The sequence below is a fragment of the Xenopus laevis genome, chromosome 6L (genome assembly GCF_017654675.1).
Source record: "Xenopus laevis strain J_2021 chromosome 6L, Xenopus_laevis_v10.1, whole genome shotgun sequence".
NCBI lineage: Eukaryota > Metazoa > Chordata > Amphibia > Anura > Pipidae > Xenopus > Xenopus laevis.
In genome coordinates this window covers 35,253,819-35,278,818 of record NC_054381.1, presented here as the reverse complement: position 1 = coordinate 35,278,818, position 25,000 = coordinate 35,253,819, and the positions used below count along the sequence as shown (strand labels likewise).

Sequence of the window (25,000 nt, the reverse complement as noted above, 5' to 3'; positions counted from 1 at the left end):
AGCAAACAGATAGACAAGAGAGGTTAATCAGTGTGAGCAAACATATAGCTCTCTTAAGAGGATTTTAAAAGGCACTGTTTTCAAAAACACTTGAAAATTTGCCCAATGGCAAGGTATGTGGTATAGTAAGATGGTTACAGCCAATTTAGGGAGTTAGTATGTGCTTACTCCCTAGTGACTGCCACCTAACAAGGGAATTTTGTGTAACTCACCATTAAATCCCTTTCTCTTCAGTGGTCTGTGGGACACAGAGAGCATGAGGTATAGTATCTACCATCAGGAGGCAGGACACTAGAAAGAAGAAGAAGCTGACTCCTCCCACTTCTGCTATACCCCCCCGACAGAAACGTAGGGGAGCTCAGTTTTGAATTACAAAGAAGAAGAATCATAAAATCACATGAACTTTGTTCACGATTGTCTCAACTAGAGTGGCTTCCCCGGCAGGAGGCCCTGTGTCCCACAGACTGCTGAAGACAAAGGATTTTAACAGTAAGTTTCACAAAATCCCCTTTTCACTTGCAGATATCTGTGGGACACTGGGACCATGGAGACATAACGAAGCTGCTTAGGGTGGGAGGAAAAGCAGCTGATGCAGCAGTCTGTAATAACTTCATGCCGAAGTGTCAAATGCCGCAAAGATCTCACATTTGTAGAACGGTTCGGCAGACTTGCCCAACTAATGCATGATTCCTAAAGGCCCCTGAAGTGCTATTGCCTCTCTCATGGGCCCTGATGAGTACTGGAAGAATCTTACCTCTGGCCACATAGGCCAGGATTCCATCTTGAAGCGGACAGGTCAAATGAAAATCTGATATCTAATACTGGTCTGAAGGTCCCACCCTTTTATGGCACAATATAAAGAGGTTTGCATAGAACCCTCAAAATCTTTCCTTCAAGGGAACTGGCATGATGACCTTTTCCCTGAGTAGTTGTGAACCACAGAGTGAAATGTTTCCTTCTTTTGAAGTTTGGAGGGAACCCTGGAAATGAAAAACGAGAAGGCAGATAGAAGTGAACTCCAGATGATACTTGAGGGATATGATTTTTTGTACCCAAGAAACCTGTGTGGTTCTTTGCCAAACCTTTTGAAAGTGAAACAGTCTGCCCCAGACCAAAGTTCTTTGGTAGTCAGGCTGAAGAAAACTGAAGGTTTGGATTGGTTATATCTGCTTTGCCAGATGGTCTTAATTTCAGAAGATCTTGGGGAACGAAAAAATCGTCCCCGGCGAAGACTGGAACGTGGCTTATTCTGGGGGAGCAGAATGCTCTTGTTCCTCGTAGCTTGGTACAGTTAGGTCCATAAATCTTTGGACAGAGACTCAGATGCAGTTTAACTGTAGACTTTCAGCTTTAATTCAGTGGGTTGAACAAAAAGTAATTGGACAAATTAAAAAACTGAAAATAAAATGTTTATTTCTAATACTTGTTTGAAAACCTTTTGCTGGCAATGACAATCTGAAGTCTTGAACTCATGGACATCACCAGATTCTGCATTTCCTCCTTTTTAATGCTCTGCCAGGCTTTTACTGCTGCGGCTTTCAGTTGCTGTTTGTTTGTGGGCCTTTCTGTCTGAGGTTTAGTCTTCAACAAGTGAAATGCATGCTCAATTGGGTTCAGATCAAGTGACTGACTTGGCCATTCAAGAATATTCCACTTCTTTGCTTTAATTTGATTAATTTGACTGCATGTAGCTGGATTTGAGCAGACAGTATGTCTCTGAACAGCTCAGAATTCATTTGGCTGCTTCTGTTCTATGTCACATCATGGATAAACACTAGTGGCCCAGTGCCACTGGCAGCCATGCACGCCCAAGCCATGTTTTATAGATGATATAGTATGCTTTGGATCATGAGCTGTTCCACACCTTCTCCATAGTTTTTCCTCATCATCCTTCTGGTAGAGGTTGATCTTGGTTTCATCGGTCCAAAGAATGTTTTTTTTTATTTTTTATTCATCAAACGTTTATTGACATGTAAATAATATATGAAAACAATAAAGCATCAGATATTCACATTATACATATCATTGCAATATTTGTAGTCCTCCATACATGTTGCAGATATATTCAAGCACATAGACAAAGGAGGGAACATACAAGTTATACAAAAAGTAAAACAACAACAAAATAATATACATAAACTATAACAACAATGCATTCCTGGCGTAAATAAGTACTCCTATCCCATTCCATGTCGTTTTGTACTTGTGTCTAGGTCTCCAAAAAACTGAAATCCCAAATAGGGTAAGTATGGTCAATCCCTATACCATCCCTAGCAGACAGTATTAAGAAGTGTTGTCTGAGGCGGTCCAAAGAATGTTTATCCAGAACTGTGCTGGCTTTTTTTAAGATGTTTTTTTTAGCAAAGTCCAGTCTAGCCTTTCTATTCTTGATGATGAGTGGCTTGAACCTTGTATTTACTTTCATGCAGTCTTCTCTTGATGGTAGACTTGGATATCGATTCAAATACCTCCTGGAGAGTGTTCTTCACCTAGCTGTTGTGAAGGGGTTTCTCTTCACCATGGAAATGATTCTGAGATCATCCACCATTGTTAACTTCCATAGACGTCCAGGTCTTTTTTTTTCGTTGCTGAGTTCACGAGTGCTTGCTTTCTTTCTCAGGAGGTACCAAACTGTAGATTTTGCCACTCCTAATATTGTAGCAATTTTTCAGATGTTTTTTTTTTCTGTTTTTGCAGCTTAAGGATGGCTTGTTTCACCTGCATGGAGAGCTCCATTGAATGCATGTTGTCTGTTCACAGCAAAATCTTCCACATACAAGAACCCCCTCTCAAATCAACTCCAGGGCTTTTATCTGCTTAACTGAGAATGACATAAAGGAATTGGCACATAAATTGGCCTTTTAGTCAATTGTCCAATTACTTTTGAGTGAAGTGGGGGGGGGGTCCGCTTCTTCTTTCTAGTGTCCTGCCTCCTGATGGTAGATGCTATACCCCATTGTCCCTGTATCCCACAGACATCTGCAAGAGAAATATCTATTACATTTTGAGCATCTGCATTTTTGGCTTAATTGTTCAAATCATTTATCAATTCCACTGATATTAATGAAACTGAATGCAATTTTTTTGAGTCTGTGATCCCAACCAAGATCTTCTGCTCATCCAGATAAAAATGGTTTAATAGAAAATGTAATTTTCTTCTTCTGTTCTAGACAATTGGTTTGAATGCATCATATGGTGCCACAAATACCTACAAGAATAACCTAGAAGATGTAAAATTAGTTCAAACATTAAGTGTAATGTCCCATAAAAAATAATAAAAAAGAGGCAAGGATTTTGCTTTTGAGATGTGTGATATGAGGTTAATACAACCTGCGGAACACATCCTGCAGAGTTCAATATAAAGATATACATCTTCAACAAGCAGCTGCTTCTCAATTTAATTTGCACATTTTTTTCATGCTCCACTGGTGTATTAAATGCTGCTGAACTCTGTAGGAGTTTATCTACGATAAACCCAAACAGCTGGTTGCTTGCTTCATACTGACCTTCTTAAAATGGTTTTGTACATATCATGCCCCTACTTCAAATTTTAAGCTTCTGTTTTCAAAACACAAAGTATACGCCTTACCCACCCTGTAACAACAGTATATCTGAGGAGAAAATTAAAAGGAAAATGTAAAATCCTGTGTAGATGCATTTTTAGCCATTTCTTCATCAACCATACAAGAATGTTTTATTGTCTATGGCTTAGTTTATTATATAAAAGGAGGAAGAATAAATCTATTCACTTTACCATCATTTTATTTATTGTGGTGCTACAATAACAGGCATCTGTTACAATATCACAAGCTATGGCATCGAATGAACAAATGAATTCACAAACAGGTGCTGTAGTGCAGAAAAAATAGTACAGGTTTTGAATCAGTTATCTGGAAACCTGTTATCCCTGTATCAAAATTACATAGGTCTAATACTACCCTAGCTATACACCAGGACTTCACTTTTCATGTGTATTATGAGAAAGAACTAGTAAGAATACTTTTGCAAGACATGTGTTTATTCCACCTAGTTCACCACTAGTGCCATGCACAGGACTTGTGCAGAATATACTTTATACACTTCCGTCTTCTTCTCTCTTCTAATTTCCATGGGCAAATGCATGCGCAGTTGAACAAAATAGCCGACTTTTTAGTTGAAATTCGGCTTTTCGTTCTACTGTGAATGCACAGCCACACGAAGACAGAAGATCGCTTTGTGGTGCTCACTGGTATAATAACCCCGGGCCAGTGCAGTTTTGTGTTAGGAGCACCGGTCCAGGGTTTCAGGTAAGTCAATACAATCACTTGGGGGTGTCTAACATTTGGCACTCCCAAGCCTTTCCTTCTCCTTTAATCACTAAAAATGATTTTGCTATTTCTTGAGATAAATAGGCAAACAGAAGCTACTCTATGTTTGGTCTTTGCAGACAATTAGAACAACCAGTATACAAACTCCTCCCTTCATCCTTTATTTCTAAGCAGGACTCTTTTATGCAGGAGATTATTTGTGCACTGTTAATACAAGTATCTACCTTGCAAGGACCAAGTTTGGAGTAACATCAGTTTGCCTGTTTGCCCTGTTGTGCAATTTAAACAATAGGTAAAAGGTATTTTCATTGTAAGCCATATTCATTGAACTCATGTTAAACAAGAGGGTATACTGCCCCTTTAAATCCAAGATTATAAATCAAGTACAAATATCATGTCCTCACGGAGAATTTATAGAGGATGGCCATAGTTAACAAAAGAGATACTTTCTTTTTAATCGCCATAGGGGATAGTTTACAGTTGACACATAACATATACAAACATACAGCTAGGCCCATAAATCTTTAGACAGACAACTTTTTCTAATTTTGGTTCTGTAGATTAGCACAATGAATTTTAAATTAAACAAACTCAGATGCAGTTGAACTGCAGACTTTCAGCTTTAATTCAGTGGGTTGAACAAAAAAATTGCAAAAAAATTTGAGGAACTAAAGCCTTCATTTCAGGGGCTCAGAAGCAATTGGACAAATTAAAAAAACGAAAAAAAAAAAAATAATTTCTAATACTTGGTTGAAAACCCTTTGCTGCCAATGACAGCCTGAAGTCTGGTGGCCTTTACTGCAGTGCCTTGTGGGCCTGTCTGTCTGAAGTCTTCAACAAGTGAAATGCATGCTCAATTGGGTTCAGATCAGGTGACTGACTTGGTGATTCAAGAATATTCCACTTCTTTGCGTTAATAAACTCCTGGGTTGCTTTGGCTGTATGTTTTGGGTCATTGTCCATCTGTATTATGAAATGCCTCCCAATCAATTTGACTGCATTTAGCTGGATTTGAGCAGACTGTATGTCTCTGAACACCTCAGAATTCATTTGGCTGCTTCTGTCCTGGGTCACATCATGGATAAACACTAGTGTCCCAGTGCCACTGGCAGCCATGCACACCCAAGCCATCACACTGCCTCCTCCATGTTTTATAGATGATGTGGTATGCTTTGGATCATGAGCTGTTCCATGCCTTCTCCATACTTATTTCTTGCCATCATTCTGATAGAGGTTGATCTTGGTTTCCTCTGTCCAAAGAATGTTTTTTTCCAGAACTGTACTGGCTTTTTTAGATGTTTCTTTTAGCAAAGTCCAACGTAGCCTTTCTATTCTTGATGCTTATGAGTGGCTTGCACCTTGTAGTGCACCTTCTGTATTCTGGGCCGCTTTAATAATAGAAGTAAAGGGGCATCTGCCCAGGGCCCCTTGCCATCCTGCTGTGGGTTCTGGGGGGGGGGGGAGGGGTATTTATAAATGGAATTGTACTGTGCAATCCTATTATGAATTATAGGTATGTTTATACATTGAATTGCCCCTTGCCATCATACTGTGGGTTCTGGGGGGTATTTATACATAGAATTGCCCCTTGCCTTCCTGCTATGAATGATGGGTATGTTAATACATTAAATTGCCCCTTGCCATCCTGCTGTGGGTTCTGGGGGTATTTATACATGGAAATGCCCTTTGCCATCCTGCATTTGTTTCTGGGGGGTATTATACATGGAATTGCACTGTGCCATCCTACTATGAATTATGGTTTTGTTTATACATGGAATTGCCCCTTGCAATTATGCTGTGGGTTCTGGGGGGTATTTATACATGGAATTGCCCCTTGCCGTTATGCTGTGGGTTCTGTGGGGGATTTATACATGGAAATGCCCCTTTGTCACCCTGCATTTGGTTCTGGGGTGTATTATACATTGCACTGCACTGTGTCATACTGCTATGAATTCTGGGGGCATTTATACATGGAATTGCCCCTGTGCTATCCTACTGTAAATTCTGTGTGTATTTATACATGGAATTGCTACTGTGTTCAACCTTCAGTTTTCATAGTTTTTAATTTATTTGACTTTTCCTTCTGACCTGGCTTTCAAATGGAGTCACAGAGTAGACCCCCAGCAACTATTGTGCTATGGGCTGTATTGTTAAGAGACAATATTTTGTTGTTATTGGTATTTATTACTAATCTTCTACTAAGGTCTCCCCTACTCATACACCTGTTTCTCATTGAAACCACTACCTGGCTGGTAGGGTAATGTGGACCCTAGCAACCAGATAGCTGTTTCAAACTGGAGAGCTGCTAAATAAAAAGCTAAATAATTAAAAACAGTAAATAATAAAAAATGAAAACTTTCAACCTCATACTAACAGTTATTTTAAAGGTGAACAACCTCTTTTAATGGGGAGCTCCACTTCGACATTTTTACTACTTAACCAGATTTATGTTTTCTCAGAATTACTTCTCTTGGCTTTGCATTACTGCCAGTCACAAGCACAGACAAGGTCACAGAGACTGTCTGTTCATTGTCCATGTTTTAGTCATCTTGCTTGCTTCTCTGGGATCAACGGAGTGGCCATTTCTACAGTGATTATACCGGAATAGCTAGGGCTAATTATCCATTTATGTGTAGCATACTGTCAGATCTGGGTTTAATATTCTGATAATTCATTTAATATTGGCATGACTGCATTATGCTTTGTTAAATGGGTGTGGTATTTGTGGGGTGTGTCCAAAATGGGCGTGGTCTCCTACGCTCGCCCAGGTTCTATGGGGCCCACCAGTCTGCTCTTTGCCCAGGGCCCACCAAGGCCTTAAAACATCCCTGTCTGTATTTACTTTCATGCAGTCTTCTCTTAAAGATAGACTCGGATATCGATACACCTACCTCCTGGAGTGTTGTTCACTTGTTGTGACTGTTGTTGTGGCTGTTGTGAAGGGGTTTCTCTTCACCATGGAAATGCTTCTATGATCATCCACCACTGTTGTCTTCCGTGGACATCCAGGTCTTTTTACGTTTCTGAGTTCACCAGTGCTTTATTTCTTTCTAAGGATCTACCAAACTGTAGATTTTGCCACTCCTAATATTGTAGCAATTTCTCGGATGGATTAAGGATGGTTTATTTCACCGGCATGGAGAGCTCCTTTTACCACATCATGTCTGTTCACAGCAAAATCATCCACATACAAGCACCCCCACACACACAAATCAACTCTAGGGCTTTTATCTGCATCATTGATAATGAGATAACAAAGGAATTGTCCACACCTGCCCATGAAATAGCCTTTGAGTCAATTGTCCAATTGCTTTTGAGGCCCTGAAATGAAGTGATTGTGTTAAAAAAAAGGCTTTAGTTCCTCACATTTTTATGCAATCTTTTTGTTCAACCCACTGAATTAAAGCTGAAAGTCTGCAGTTCAACTGCATCTGAGTGGTTTCATTTAAAATTCATTGTGGTAATGTACAGAACCAAAATTAGAAAAAAGTGGTCTCTGTCCAAAAATTTATGGGCCTAACTGTATACTATCTTTTTGCTGTGCCCCTTAACCTGCCAAGCTTAATTTCTGTAAGTGCATATGTGCATCTGTATTTATTGCACGGTTTGCTCCCCTTCCTTTACTAGTAATATATTATAAAAATGGGAGCCTATTAATAAAAGCTTGAATTCCCCAGCAGAACATTGTATTCTAATATATAACTATATTATAATAATTATTATAATATAGCATAGGCATATTCAGTACTTCTCAAGTATACATCTTTAAAGGTGTGGTTCACCTTTAACTTAACTTTTAGTATGTAATAGAATGGCTAATTCTAAGCAACTTTTAAATTGCTCTGCATTCATCCTAGGGTAATTTGGACCGTAGCAAGCAGATAGCTGCAATTACAACTGCAGAGCTGCTGAATAACTAAAAAAATTAATTAATAAAAAATTAATAAAAAACTGCAAATTGCCTACAACATACTAAAAGTTCATTTAAATGTGAATGACTCCTTTAACATCAGTCCTGGCTGTAGGAGCTTACCCTACCAATCTGTATGGTCAATTTTATTAGGAACCATTAAACTGGAAACCAATGCAATGTAATTTTCCCCCAAAACTTAGTCAACAACACAATCTCAAGAGACATACCTTGGTTTTTAAGTACAGGTATGGGATCCATTGTCCAGAAAGCTTCCATAGACTCCATTTTAATCAAATCTAATTTTGATAGAAAATTTTGTCTTTTTTTTATGCAAATTAAGATAAAAATTATTATTTGAGGCAAAATAATTTTGGGGTTTATTAAATTTTTTTGATTTTTTAGTAGACCAGGTATGGAGATTCAAGAAACATAATGACCCTATCCATAGGTTCTGAGAATTCTGCGTAACAGGTTCCATTCCTGTATCACAATAAAATTAATTATGCAGCTATATTAATAATTACCTTCCAGCATCAGTTTCTTTAAAAATTCCATCCTGGTTGGGACATAGTTCACAGCTTGGAGAGACTCCACATTTGCAAGCATCACAGAACCAAGGTTCTGTGGAATTTTCTGAAGCAGAACTCATGATGGAATCACTTTCACCATCCACACCATAGCAACCTGAAGCAAAATACTAATTAATGGAAGGAGACACAAAATGAAGCCGAAAGCGAGAAAAGTAAAAGGTTAACATAGGTTTTAAAATACACAAGTGAGGTAAAGGACACATATCCACATTTAAGCAACTCAGAAACACAAAAACCCTCTTTGCAGTGGGCAGAGGTGTTAGGAGTTGCCTCTTACTTATGCTCCCAGTTTTGTCCCTCTTTTATACAGTACAAATAATACCATAACAATAAAGACTACTAAAATAAAACAATAGCAATACAGCATCAGTTAAAGCATGGTTGTACACTGACATTGCTATTATTATTTATACAGGGCCATATATATAGGGCTTGATACTTGGAATAGAAAATAAGCCAAGGGAAAGACTGCTCAAATTTGACTAAATGGACTACAGCATGCTGGTGGTCCTAGGGTGCCCTGCTAGAAGTCTTACCACCTCAAGTATAGGATGGTTTGTTCAGAATGCTTTGTGCTTGGAGTTTCCAGATAAGGAATCATAATCAAATCATAAATTCTGAATTAACGCATTTGGTTTACTGAATCTGCATCACTACCCTGAATAACTGAAAGATAAAACTAGCACAATTTGTGAATTAAGATATTAAAGTTTGAACACAAAGGCTTGCATGATCATGTAAATTCAGAAAATGTCCTTGTTGCTATACATGCTGATACATCAGTAGCAATACTGACATCACTGCTGGGGTTCTGTGGCATTACAGACTAGCTACATGATTTTGGCACAAGCACATTTATCACGACTGACAGTTTAGAGGCTAAGGGGGAATGTTTTATCTCAAAAGGAGATTGTCAGCCACAAAACAGAAACTCAAAGATAATTAAGTTGTATAGCAAATATGGTAGAATATCCCTAAACATTTTGTTACAGTCCTTAGGCCAACAACATAGAAATAGATTACCTACTGTACTGGCATAAGAGAATGTAGTAATTCAAAAATGTTTTCTGACTTTACCAAGAAAATGTAAGAGTTTTACTAAGCATGCATGTGTTCTGGCAACAGTAAAGGGGTTGATCACTTGTAAATTAACTTCTAGTATGATGTAGAGAGTAATATTCTGAGGCAATTTGAAATTGTTCTTCATTTTCTATTATTTTCTTTTTTTTTTTTTTTTAGTTATTTAGCTTTTTATTCAGCAGCTCTCCAGTTTGAAATTTCAGTAATCTGGTTGCTAGGATCCAAATTACCCCAGCAACCATGTATTGACTTGAATAGTAGACTGGAATAGGGGAGGGCCTGAATATAAATAGGAGTAATACAAAGTAGCAATAGCAATACATTTGTAGCAATACATTTGTAGCCTTACAGAGCTTTTGCTTTTAGATGGGGTCAGTGACCCCCATTTGAAAGCTGGAAAGTCAGAAGAAGGCAAAGCATGCAATTTTTTTTTTATTTTAAGACCTGGTAACCAATCAGTACAAAACAAGAGAGCTGCAAAGCAGGAAGTAGTGTTCTGTAATTAAATGTAGTTAAAGGCACTGCCACAGGGTGGATTTTGAGCATTTTGCTGCCTGTGTGACATCCATCAGGCTCTGAATTGTCCCTCCATTCAATCAGTGCTGTCCAACTGGAGAGAGACAGATACTCTGACTGCCCTATGCTCCTTAGCATTCAGCTCAGATTCAACCCATGTTGCTTCAAATGAAAGTTCTTTTCTTTTAGTCTGAAGGGGTGGCCTCTGGTATGGTGATCCTCTTTATGGGTAAAAAGGTCCCCTGCTATTTGTCTATAATGTCCTCTATTGTACTTGTAAAGTGTAATTATGTCCCCTCGCAAACAACTTTTTCCAGGGAAAACAACCCCAACCTTGACAGTCTACCCTCATAATTTAAGTATTTGATCCCTTTAATCAGTTTAGCTGCTCATGTATATCCCTCTTAAGGACTGGAGTCCAAAACTGCACTGCATACTCCAGATGAGGCCTTACCAGGGACCTATAAAGAGGCAGAATTATGTTTTCATCCCTTGAGTTAATGCCCTTTTTTATGCAAGACAGAACTTTATTTGCTTTAGTAGCCACAGAATGACACTGCCCAGAATTAGACAACTTATCTACTTGTAATCAGTGTTCTGGCTACTATGTTAGACATACAGTCACTCTAGCCTTTATACATTACATTTTTGGCTACTAACTATATTGTTTTGTTTTTTTTTATTTTGCACAGTCTATTTACCCTGTTTTTATTTTTACACTGAACAATTCCTTTAAATACGCCTATTAAAATGTTTCTTTTAGATTGTTGTCAGTTCATTTGGCTGATGCTTGGTAATTCAGTTCAGTATTTCAAATACTTGAAAGAAAGAAACCTCAGCTGGCTGCTTTCCATGAAAAGCAATTCTAACTTTGACTGCTCACGGTGGGAGAGAACTGACAAATTTCTCACCCATGTGACACACATTAACCAAAACTAAAATTAGGTTTATGTGTCTGAAACATTATTATGGTAAAAAGGTGTAATTCCTCCTGAAAAAAGTTAAAATAGCATTTAGGCTTGAGAAGGAGTTACATAAGAAAACACATTACATGCAATAAGAGAATTAAGAGTATTAATGTCAAGGTTAAGTATTTGTCTTTAATGACAAAGTGTCACAAGAAATCTCTGTACTAGGGATGCACAAATCCACTATTTGGTATTAGCCCAAATCCTTTGTGAGAGATTCGGCCGAATACTGAACCAAATCCTAATTTCCATATGCAAATTTCCAGGAAAGGAAAAAGTGAAAAATGTTGTTGACTTTTTTTGACCTTGTTTAATGATGAAAAGCCACGTGAATTCCCTCCCCACCCCTAATTTACATATGCAAATTAGGGTTGTGAAAGACCCTAGCCTAATCCTGAACCGAATCCTGGATTTGATGCATCCCTACTCTGTACATCTGAATTTACAATAACAAACAAGCACTATCATCTTAGATTCTGGCTCCATTCTGTCTTCCCCATTCTATTTTTTGTTTTACCTTCTTAACTACACAAATACTGCTGTTTTTACCACTTACCATCTTTTGTATTTTAACATTATATTTTTTTTTTTTCAGCCAAGGAACTCCTTTCACTTGTATGTTCCACCACAAGGTATTAAAATTCATCAAAATATTATTAAATAGTTAGGGTACTTAATACGATAATAAAATAAAACTGAATATAATGAGAGGGAAATGTAGGTTACCTTCATGCACAGTTATACCACAATTGTCACATTGGATAATTTCATCTGCATCCTCACTGTTATCCCCAAGACAAACACAACAAATTAAGATATGATCCACTTTCTGGGAGCTCCATTTTTCACTTTTCTCCAAAATGAGGGAGTCCTAAAAATAGAAACAATGTTCAAGATCCATAATAAATGTGATATTTATAAAAGGTATTCCACAATACTATAAGAAATTGTTGAACGTTATTAAAATTATTCTTGATGGTTTTTCAAGATAAGGGATCTTTCTGTAATTTGGATCGCCAACCCCTTAATTCCACTAAAAAAATAATTTAAACATTAAGGGGGGTTATTTATCAAAAGTGAGGTTTTTTTTCTACCTCAAATAAACTCAAAACTCCAATGCTTGCTTATTTATGAAAAAAACCATTAAGTAAAAAACGTATTATCGGCAAAAAAAACTTGAAAACCTCAAATTGATCAGGTTTTTTTTTTAGTGGTCTACGCTCGAAAACTCGAACATTAGGAATGCTTAAAACATCTTCAAATGGTTCAAGGGACCTCTGCCATTGACTCATGACCTCAACAGGTTTTAGCTTAAAGAAAAACTATACCCCCAAACAATGTAGGTCTCTATAAAAAGATATTGCATAAAACAGCTCATATGTAAAACCCTGCTTCATGTAAATAAACCATTTTTATAATAATATACTTTTCTAGTAGTATGTGCCATTGGGTAATCGTAAATAGAAAATTGGCATTTTAAAAAATAAGGACCGCCCCCTGGTATCATATGATTCACTGTGCACACAAACATACCAACAAACCATACTTGTTAGGTCACATGAACCACATGTTGCTTAAGTGTTCATTTTGGGGGTATAGTTTTCCTTTAAGTATTTTTGGATTCAAGCTTTTTGCAGCTTTGAGGCATAATAAATCTTTTTAGTTCCTTTTTAATAGTGAAAAAAATTAGCATTTTTACTGAAACTACCCCCGAAAAACTTTATTTTTTAAGGGAAAAATCCAACTCATCCTGTCATCGGAAAACATGTTTTTTTTCAAAACGCATCAGTTAATAGTGCTAAATCCAGCAGAATTCTGCACTGAAATCCATTTCTCAAAAGAGCAAACCGATTTTTTTTATATTCAATTTTGAAATCTGACATGGGGCTAGACATTTTGTCAATTTCCCAGCTGCCCCTGGTCAGCTGGGAAATTCTTTTGGAATTTCTGAACCAGCCTTGTTGTACAACATAGTTAAAGAATCAGTAACATAACTTTTAAATTTAAAATTTGCATCGATCATCTACAAATAGAATATGCCTTGGCCACTAATGTCCTATTCTATAAGAGAAATATTTTCATTCTATAGTTTCCTACAGCCATGAATGACACAAGCTCTGTATATGTTTCTATGTAAAGTTGGCCATATATATTACAATAAAGCATTGGTCGCAGGAAAGCCTTCATTTTCAATACATTTAGAGCTGAATCGTCAGATATACAGGTAGAAAGAAAATAATTCTATCTGTATCTGATGATTCAGCAGTAAACAAAGGCAATGGACAAGCTGACTGATATCCAAGTCTCCCACCATACAGGCATCGATTCATACTATAATATATGTGTGTATATGGCCACCTTAAGAACTAAAACCATTTCATTCTACATAGTGTATCTGTTACTTGCTAGGTAAACATGTCAGTGGTCCTTTAAAGTGTTGAAAGATCCATTTTCCTGAATGTTGCTATTAGCTCCCCACACTTCTTCCCTACAGAGGCTCAGACGACATTAATTTTACTTTTAACAGAAATTAGGGAGCAACATAGCATGTACTGATCACAAACAATGGTAAAGAGCCAACGTTGATTAGTTATTCATCTGCATCCCATGGATTTAGAAGGTAGAACACTTTGCTTTACTGGTTTTTGTGCAGCTAAAAAAACTAAACACATTTTGAGTGATAACTGTGTATGGAAAAAGTTGCCAAATCAATGATTAAAAACTGGATGGGACCTATACAGGGCTTTCTGGATAAGGGGGCTTTCCATAATTTAGATCACCATACTATAAGCCTACTAAAAAAATCAATTTAGCATTAAATAAACCCAATTACACTATTTTGCCCCCAATAAGGATTAATTATGGCTTACTTGTGATCAAGTACAAGGTCAGATTAAAAGGAAAAGTACAAATTTGGTTTCTTTGAATAAAATGGAGCCTATGGGAGATGGCCTTCCTGTAATTTAGAGTTTGATACACATTAATATTGGGTTTGTGAAATAATGTTGAACACGTTAAAAAAAAAAAATCACCATGCAAGCACAATACAGAATTGGTGTTTATATATGCTAACCACAGACGTGCGCAGGCCCAGATTTGTGATGAGGGTATGCGCAAATGCAGGCGGGTGCTAGGACCATGCAGCCTAGGGGCTGCCCAAAACAGAAATCTGGGGCTGTACATGGAAAGCCCTTATGAGCCCAACTAAAGTATGCTACAGAGCAACTGTCCGATACATTTGTTTCAGGTATTTCTAAACTGCTGTTTAATGGTTTTAATTCACCGAGACATCTGCTCACCTAGATCTGCTCACCTCACTCACAACCTTACTGTGTCCCACTTCTGGCAGTCTGACAGACTCAGAGAGGGGCGGGTTGGGCACAGGTCCATAAATACCCATGGATTGGTGGGTCATGCGCAGTATGGGTTAGGGTTAGTGCGACTTTTTGTCAAACCACACATCACTATAGGCAAGCTAAGATTAAGAGAAGTCATTATTTGGGGTATACGATTTGAATCCAACAACATTTCCAAAGGTAACCTACCTCTTTAACCAATTTAATGATTGCACATCTATAGCCTATGATTATTTGTAGTGTACTTTATAGTTTGAGACCTAATATTGAAGGAAAAAACTCATATTTCTTTGAACAAGTATACAAGTTTTGCCATTTTGTGTCATTTTTGCACAATTTGATAGACCTGTCAGGAAACACAATAAATTACCTCATTACTCTTGCTCTGAGACAGTGTCAGACTGTCATTCGTCAGCTCTTCATCATCAGCACTATTCCTGCTAGGAAACTTAATTTTCTTCTTCTTTCCTTCATCACTAGAGCTACTGCTGTTATCATCATGACCAGCATGATAGTTAGATCCCTCATCACTTCCATCCTCTTCCTCATCATCCTCACCATCACTTGCATCACCTAGGGATGTAGTTTTCCCTTTTCGTTTGCCAGCAGAAGGCCTCCAGTCATTGTCATCTTCACTGTCATAATCATCCATTGCATTTAATTCTTCCATAGTGATAAAATCTAACAAAGGTCTTGTTCTGCGCAGATTCCATTTTTTTGGTTCGTTAGTTTGATCATCAGTGCTAATGTCAACATCAGAGATCCTCTCCTTTCTTTTTCGAGATTTTTCATTTTCATCTTTTTTTTGTTCTTCTTTACTCAGATCTATTACCTCATGTTCACTTCCAGCTGAGCATGTCAATGCACCTTCTTCTTTAGGTCTTTTTTTATCTGTTTCCCCTGCAGTTTCTGGTATTCTCTCCATTACATCCTCTTCTGAATCACTTGCAGAGCCATCAGCACTATCCCTTGACATATCATCACTCCCATTCACACTTCCATCAGAATCTGTAAGAAATGAATTACAACTATACATATATAATGTAGATTGGGATGTGAATGCCATTATAGCTATTATTGCTAGATATCTTTGCAAAGGTCGAATTACTTGTGAGCTCTGACAACATTACATAAGTGATAACATGAATTATATATCTCTTAAAATATACATGGCATCTGGATAGAGCAGCACAGCACATACCAATTTCCACAAATTCCCAAGCCCAAATGTACGTGGATGGGTTTGGTTATTTTAAGGGTTACTATGATGTACCACCCTATTCTGCTCCGAAGTTTTTTGTGTATCCCATCTTGGCCTGTTGAAACCTGTTATCCAGAATGTTAAGGATCTGGGTTTTTCGGATAAGGAATAATTTGAATCCCCATAAATCTACAACAAAATAATATAAACATTAAGGGGCTCGTTTTTAAAAACCCGAACATCATGAATTAAAATTTTTTCAAATGGTTCAAGGGACCTCTACCAATGACTTCTACATGACAAAAAAAACAAAACAAAAAAACAACCTTTCATAAATAACCCCCTAAATAAAACCAATAGGCTTGTTTGCATCCAATAAGGATACGTTATCTCTTAGCTGGGATCAAGAAGTTTTATTATTACTGATGAAAAGAAAATACATTTTAAAAATCTGAATTATATAATTAAAATGAAGTCTATGGGAGCCGGCCATCCTATAATTCGGGATAGCAGGTTTTCAGATAACAGATCTCCTACCCGTATATATATGTCTCCCAAGACAAGCATAGATTTTACATATTGTGAACCCCCTATATTAAAATCTACAAACCTACAAATATCTACAAAGATATGTTTTATAGGATGTTCAAGCATTCTGTAATTAACATTATGGCTATAATTTTTTTCAGTTTAAGTTTGTAGAGAAATGGCTCATTCCAAAAGTTAATTTGCACATTAAAATTTGAGCAAAATAACCCAAAGTCTCCATTAGTTTAAGTTATTTTAGGAGTTCAAATTTGGCTCAGCAATACGAGTTCAGCTGAACCTGAATAATATAAAAGGTTCTGGGATTCAGTCATATTCCAAAACAAATGCTAGATTCTGAGATTCCATATTATACCAAAGTAATTTGTAATAATATAATACATTCCCAATGTAAAGACATTAAAGGGATTTGAATTTGCAATTGGTTTTTATTTTTTTTTTTTATTATTTGTGGTTTTTAAGCCATTTAGTTTTTTATTCAGCAGCTCTCCAGTTTGCAATATCAGCAATCTGGTTGCTTGGGTCCAAATTACCCAAGCAACCATGAATTCATTTGAATAAGAGAGTGGAATATGAACAGGAGAGGAACTGGATTTAAATAGGAGTATTGAAAAGTAGCAATAACAAAACATCTGTAGCCTTAGAGAGCATTTGTTTATTAGATCAGGGTCAGTAGCGCCCATAGAAAAGTTAAATAGTCAAAAGAAAAAGACAAGAAGTTATATATATAAAAAAAAAAGTAATGATGATCAATTGAAAAATTGCTTAGAATTTGCCAAACCTTAATTTAAAGGTAAACCACCTCTTTAAGGATATCAGAAGTTAACAAGTTAACCGAGAGGCTGATAGCTAAATACATTTACACAATACCCAGAATTCTAATATTTTGATATTATATACATAAGCTTTTCAAAATAGGCTCACTAAAAGATGCCTTTTGTAACACTCCTTTAAAATGGTTTTCTACAACTATTGATAGCCAAAATTATAAGGATACTATTGTCACAATATTAATTTCTACATTTCCATTATATTAGTATGCGTGCTTTATTAGTGCCATGTTAAACTCACTTAATTTCCTGTTTTTTTGGGGGGGATTTTTCAATCAGGAATCCTCTTACCTTATAGGCTGTACACAAGTTAAAACAATAACCCATCAGTTATCCTATTATAGTTCATTTCACCATATATATGACCATAAATGAAAAGCTAAAATCTCTGATATGAAGCAAGGCTGTTGTTTTTGTCAAAAATAAAACAGATATGTTCATGAGTGCTAAGAAATAAACTTAAACATGCAAGAAAAAAAAAATATCCATTAGTAAGAATCAATTTGTATGAAAATTTCTTTACATACAGTATGCTTATAAGGGAACAAACCTCACAAGCCCATTCTTAAGAACACTGCTTGGCTGCACAGGTGGAAGAGCAGATAGCACTGATTCGCTTGTTGCAGGCCAAGAACTGAACAAGCAGATAACAATGAAGCTGTGTAGGATATTTGACTCTAACTAAACATTGACAGGATCAAGTATTACACACTTTGGAGGAGGAAACGTTAGTTTAAATCATGTTATTCCCATCGGACAAAACAAGAAATAAATAAAAAGCATTGGCACAGTACATCCAGGGAACCTTGTAGTAAGAAAAAAATGATACTCAAATGACTCACCAATTGTGATATCATTTTTAATTAATGTTTAATATTTTCATACCACCCACCTTATAGGCCCTTAAATCTTGTGTTAAATCCACGAGATAATATTATTTAAAACCTGGAATTGAATGTATGCTCAAAGTACCCTCTCTTCTGGAGCTACAGAGCACCTGATGTTGGGTTGCTCCCGCAGAGAGTAACAAGCAGCAACCAAACTTCTAGTGCTTCTACTGAAGAGTCAGTGTTGTATAACAAAATCAGCAAACCCCAGGATTTCAGCAGTGTCCAAGGAGCACAGAAAGTCAGTTTGTTGCTTTTATTCTCTGGGGGGGGACAATCCAATCATGGACCCTAGGGTTAGGGGTCTTCTCACAACAAGGAGAGAATGGGTGGTCAGATAGAGAACAAACTGATTTTCACTGAATTTTTAAGCCCGGCTGATCGACAAATGCCCGACTTTCGAACAGATATCGATCAAGGAAGCCCAAACACTGGGCAATAAGATGCCGACTTAATCTGTTGGCAGCTTATATCTGCCTGTGTATGGGGGCAACTTGAGAAGTATCCACAGTATTCTATAGCAAAAGCACTTTTCTAAACTGTCCAAACACATCACTCCGGGTAACAACAGTTTTGCCCATAACAAAATCATTCTTCTAGGGGGTTATTTACTAACTCAATGCAAAAATGACAAAAAAAATTGTGATTTTTTTTTTTTTTTTTTTAAATCTGACTTTTAAAAAATCATGATTTTTTTCTGAATTTATTAAACCCAGAGGATGGAAAAGTCAGAATCTGAAAATCTGGCATCTCAGACCTGTCGAGGTTGCATATAAGTCAATGGGAGAAGTCACAATGATTTTTTTGGCAATACCCCGGTCAAAATTCTGAGTTTTCTGGTGAAAAATCAGAAAAAATCATGAAAATCTGATTTTTCACGATTTTTTCCTTTATACAAAATTTTCGGGAAAGTGTATTAATAAATAAGCCCATAAAACCTGTGCGGATTTGGTCTGAGTTTTTTTTCATAAAATATTGAGATAAATAGGACTTTGATAAAACAGCCCCCTAGTGTCAGTCCTTTAAAGGGATACTGACAAGGGAATAGGAAATCTATATCTAATGTAGTGTAATGTGCTGTAACTTTGGAGCTACAGAGCACGTGAAGCTGGGTTGCTCCCGCAGAGAGTAACAAGCAGCAACTAAACTTCTAGTGCTTCTAATGAGAGTCAGTGCAGTATAACAAAATTGGCAAACCCCAGGATTCAGCAGTGTCCAAGGAGCACAGAAAGTCAGTTTGTTGCTTTTATTCTCTGGGGGGGGGAGGGGCAAGGGTATGTTAGTAACTGGGTCCTGAAATTAGGTATGCCCTAGTCCAGGGATCCCCAACCTTTTGAACCCGTGAGCAACATTCAGAAGTAAAAGGAGTTGGGGAGCAACACAAGCATGAACATTTTTCTTGGGGTGTCAAATAAGTTCTGTGATTGGCCATTTGGTAGCCCCTATGAGGATTGCCAACCTACATTGAGGCTCTGTTTGGCAGTACACTTGGTTTTTATAAACCAAAACCTGTCTCCAAGCCAAGAATTCAAAAATAAGCACCTGCTTTGAGGCCACTGGGAGCAACATCCAAGGGGATGGAGAGCAACATGTTACTCATAAGCTACTGGTTGGGGACCACTGTCCTAGTCATTAGTAAGGTACCAGGTTCTTTTCACCAGGATATGTTTCTTTTCTATTTAGACTTGGTATAACTATCTACCAACCATACATGTAGTATGCCCTTATTAATCCAGCTAGTACACGTTCATCGGCCTGGCTGAATCGGAGATCAGGTAAGATTCCTGTGGTGATAACCAATACTGACATTTTTGTTTTTAAATTACCCCTATAGCAAGCACTGGTGATTTTGTAAATGTGATATATTTATTCACCAATAACCAGAGTAAAATCATAGAAATCTTACAGTGTTCCACTGCCATTAAAGGCAGGTGATGGTACACAACTTCCAAACACTTTTTTCAGTTCAGTTGTTTTTCAGGTTGTTTTATTTTTATTATTTTTTACCTTTTTTTTCCCAAAAATTGCCTTTAATGAAACTCGTAATTTTGCTCAGCAGGGACAAAGATAAGAAATGTATCAACTAAAGGGCATATTTATCAAAGGTCAAGTGATACATATTTTTTTTTGTACCTCGAATGAACTCGAATGGTATTTTATTTAAGAAAAAAACTCGTACATATAAAATTCAAACTAATGTTGCCGACCCGAAAACATGAATCGAATTTGAATGAAACTCGAATCAAGTTTTTCCCCTGAAAAAAAAACATAAATATCAGGAAAACTATTAACATCTTCAGACTTCTGCCATTGACTTCTACATGAATTTGGCAGATTTTAGTTTATGTACTATCAAATTTAAGTTGTTTCCAGGGTCAAGGTATGATAAATCTTGAATTCGAGTTTGGATTTTTCTTAACACTAATTTGTGAGTTTTGACCAAAAATCCAACTCGAAAATTCTAATTTACCATTCGAACCTTAATAAATCTGCCCTTAAATGTATCAATTTAGAAGAGTTTGAGTCAGGAGATGCTTCAAAAAGACATAAGAAGGTGAAAGATTAAACTTTATTCTTCAATATTAGAAAAACAGTGACAAATAGAAAGGGATTGAAAACAGTCTTTCTGGTGAACAATCTGAAACCATCTGAAATGAAAAAAGTGTTGGAACATGAACAACCCCTTTAATGCGTTGCCATATGATTTGAAAGATTGTGATGTACCGTAATGAAATCAAAACTTACAAACCTGTTTTTTCTTCTTTAAAAAAAAATAAAAACAATTAAAGAATGTATATATATAAAAAAAAATTGGGTTATTTCTGCAGATAATTAGTTACAGTTCACAAACTGGATAAGCACTTTGTTATACATACAGAAAACAGACAAAGCCACAATGGCACCTATGATAGCCCTGGCTTAGAGTGCCAGCATTTTCAAGATTTAAACATAAGAAAAGGAAAATATAGGACTTTTCAAACTAAAACCATCTCTCTGACACAAAAATATATTAAGAACCACACCACATGTGGCATTATTTGGTTAAAAGATAAATAAAACAGAAAAATCTGAAAGCTACTGAACAACTCCAATTTATAATTTAAAGCAGAAAGTTAAAAAAAAAATCTGTAAAATACCTGAAGCATCTCCAACTTTAAAATCACTGTCATCTGAGCTATCATAATCCAATGCTTCAAGAAGGGAAGTTGCCAAAGGCTTCACTTGTCGTCTTTTCGAACTCCGGTCCACTGAAAAGAAAGGTTTTTTGTTTCTCTTTTAAAAAGTGGCATCCAAAAATATTTGTTAAATCAGTTTTGCTGATAAATCTAATTTAAGAAAGGACACCACCATAAGCAACTTACTGTAATGCAATAAAATGTTTCGGCACATGCTGACACTAAATTTTTAGGGCTATCACCTTGGTGATCAACACATTAAAAGGAAAATATTACCATAACCAAAAATACCTTACAGTATGTAAACAAACAGCGAGGTGAACCATTTATTCAGAGAACAATATGCAAACTTCTATTTGAAGAAAAATATGGCCAGCATGATGCATACATTAAAAGCATGTTAGATGATAAATCCCCTTTAATGTAAGACAAAACACAGGCAGTTAATAAAATGACACAGGGTTATTTGCTACAATTATTTAGGCATTGGACGGAAACAAACATCACAATTAGGTATAAAAACGAGATATAAAATCTTTTTTTTTCTTTCTGTTCCAACTTACCTTACCTTAGACTTGCTATACTCAATAAACACACCAATATTTGAGAACTATAGAAAATAACCCTTAATTTATTTCATGGATGAAGAATAAGGGGAAGATTTATCAAAATGTAATTTTATAGCTTAATATGAGTTGCTGGCTTCACAGATATAGCACAAGTATAGGTACAGGTATAGGATCCGTTATCCGAAACCCATTATCCAGAAAGCTCCAAATTACAGAAAGGTTGTATCCCATAGACTCCATTTTATCCAAATAATCCATTTTTTTTAATTATTTCCTTTTTCTCTGTAGTAATAAAACAGTAACTTGTACTTGATCAAACTAAGATATAATTAATCCTTATTGAAAGCAAAACCAACCTATTGGGTTTATTTAATGTTTACATGATTTTCTAGTAGACTTAAGGTATGAAGATCTAAATAACAGAAAGATCAGTTTACCGGAAAGCCCCAGGATTCTGGATAGCAGGTCCCATACCTGTATTTTTGCCAATAATCTATGAATTTTACAGGGCCGCAAAATATGTTGGTGGTCTATAAATATGCGATGATGATAATAATAACAATAAAGTAATTTAGCGGTGTTACTCTGATGTCTACACTCAATATAAGTCAGCTTTGTTATGATGCTATGTACCCAAACTGAAATTGGAGAGAAGAGACATGGAAGAGATAACATTTACCTACACATGTGAGGTTCAATAACTGACTATTCTGTAATAGATTTAAAGAATACATTTTTGGGGACCAGATCTCTGAGCAGTTTTAAACTCAGCTGAGTTATCACCCTATTCAGTCTACACCTTGCCTAAGAACTATAACAAATTAAACAAAATGAAAATTAAGCCAGAAGACAGTAATTTATAGAGATGTTTCCCCTGAGTAAAAGAGAACATTTTTAGAAGTTCCAGGCATTATTTTACAGGTTATTCATCATTCATGTATTATATAGTGAATAATGTAGCCCCTGTTGTAAAATATAAGGAAGTATAAGATGTAGAGGAGATCCATGACCATAATAAAGGCACAAGGGCAAAGGCTTGGTGCTTTTATTTTCTAACATCTGAATATTTTATTATGGGGTATATTGTATTTTTTATAACACAGGCATGGTATCCGTTATCCAGAATGCTTAGGACCTAGGGGTTTTCAGATAAAGGATTTTCCCTTAATTTGGATTTTCATACCTTAAGTATTATTGAAACATTAAATAATACCAAAAATGTTTAAAGGAAAACTATACCCCCCAAACAATGTTGGTCTCTATAAAAAGATATTGCATAAAACCCTGATTCATGTAAATAAACCATTTTCTAGTAGTATGTGCCATTGGGTAATCATAAATAGAAAATTGGCATTTAAAAAAAAAATGTATGATTCACTGTGCACACAAACATGCCAACAAACCATACCTGTTAGGTCACATGAGCCAATTAACAGACGGGGTTCTGTCTTTTGCTTCCACACTTCAGGTGATCTCTGAGGCAGCACACAGACCATCACGGTCATGGTGGCTCAAGGCAAGAGATGTATATTAAATATATATTCCAGTTTGGTAAGATTCTTACCTTGGGGGGTATAGTTTTCCTTCAACAGAATAAATATAGCATTCTAGGTAACACTAATCTATTGGCAATAAAATGCCTCCATAGCTTTCCTTCTCCTTTAATAATATCTTAGTTTGGAACAAGTAAAAGCTACTGTTTTATTATTACAGAGGAAATACTAAAGGAAAAAGGATTATTTGGATAAAATTGAGTCTTTGGGAGACTGCCTTTCTGTAATTCAGAGCTTTCTGGATAATGGATCCCATACCTGTACACAAGTTTCCATTTGGGAGTTACATTACTAAGCACCATTTTTAAAGATATACTTTGCAGCACATTCACATTCATATACAGTATGGCAGTATAATGATACAGTAAAACATCATAATTAATGTATACAAACTTAACTCTAAGCAACTTTTCAATGCACATAAATTACAATCTGTCAGTGATTATGATATAATCTGTCAATGATCTAACAATACTGTCTGTTCTTGACCATTCTTTGTCCTTCTGGTTTAGATCGTTGTATCAATAAAAACATGTACCAGTAGCCATCAGTTAAGATAGAACAGGAGTGTGAAAGTCATTGGGCCAAATTAAAGGAGACTCACATGCTATTGAGGAAGAGTGACAATTTATTGGGCACCCCATGGCTAAAATTATTTACTTTGTACCACAGGCTAGCGTTCCTCTCCTCTATAAACTTACCAGACTGGGGTACTTTCTATCTGAGTGCAGCACTGTCTTTTTTGCATTATTCTCCCAGGGTTTCCTTGCACCGCCCTGGGTGGGCACTTGGGTAGCATAGCAATCTTTCTGATAATCTGTACATGCATACAGCAATGGATCTCTGGGAGAATGTATATGACATCACAGAATGTACCCGAAGACAGTGTATTTTAGAGGTTTTGGAATTGGCTACTTTTACAAATTGGCACACCACAATAGATCTGTCTTTCCTTCTCTTTTACGTTCTGGTTATAGGCGAGCACACTAATACCAGGTTTCAGGGGAACATGTAAAAAAAAACAGTATAACAATTAATAGCAAAGGACAGGCAGGCATTCATAAATACCTTTAAAATAATCACAAATTAGAATACACAAACTGGAAATTTGCTTAGAGATATATTTCTATGTACAATCCATTTGTGAATTATAATTAAAGCGCAAACATCATAACATGCCCTAAACTCTTGGGGGATATCAACTGAAAGTGAGACCAGGGAGGAAACCCCTGCAAAGTTTTCCAACCAAGCCTGCCATTTAGCCAACTCACAAAAGAGCGAGACACTATCAGTCAGAGGACAAATTAAATTTACCACAAATCTGTTGTTATGGTTCTTAACTGAATTTTATCAGAGTATAATGTTTCAAGGTAGCACGAGCCTAACTGCATCAATGAAAAGTAATTATCTTATACACAAAGTACATTTAGAGAGCAATCTGGCAGAGCAGTCTTATTTTTTTACTAATGGTTTAAGGGTATGCTGGATGCCCACTCTGAACCGATTAT

The 25,000-nt window shown here is 36.4% G+C and overlaps 1 protein-coding gene across 5 annotated transcripts in view; it reads right to left on the bottom strand.

Moving 5' to 3' along the window:
• phf14.L (PHD finger protein 14 L homeolog) overlaps positions 1-25,000 on the bottom strand; it is a 133,721-nt gene that overhangs the window by 101,403 nt on the left and 7,318 nt on the right. For all 5 annotated transcript variants that reach the window (XM_041565912.1, XM_018267332.2, XM_041565913.1 and 2 more), the window contains exons 2-5: positions 21,332-21,442; positions 15,101-15,738; positions 12,101-12,245; positions 8,745-8,904 (exon numbers count right to left, since the gene is read on the bottom strand). In XM_041565912.1, coding sequence (XP_041421846.1) covers positions 8,745-8,904; positions 12,101-12,245; positions 15,101-15,738; positions 21,332-21,442 — 1,054 coding nt within the window. The remainder of the gene's footprint in view (positions 1-8,744; positions 8,905-12,100; positions 12,246-15,100; positions 15,739-21,331; positions 21,443-25,000) is intronic.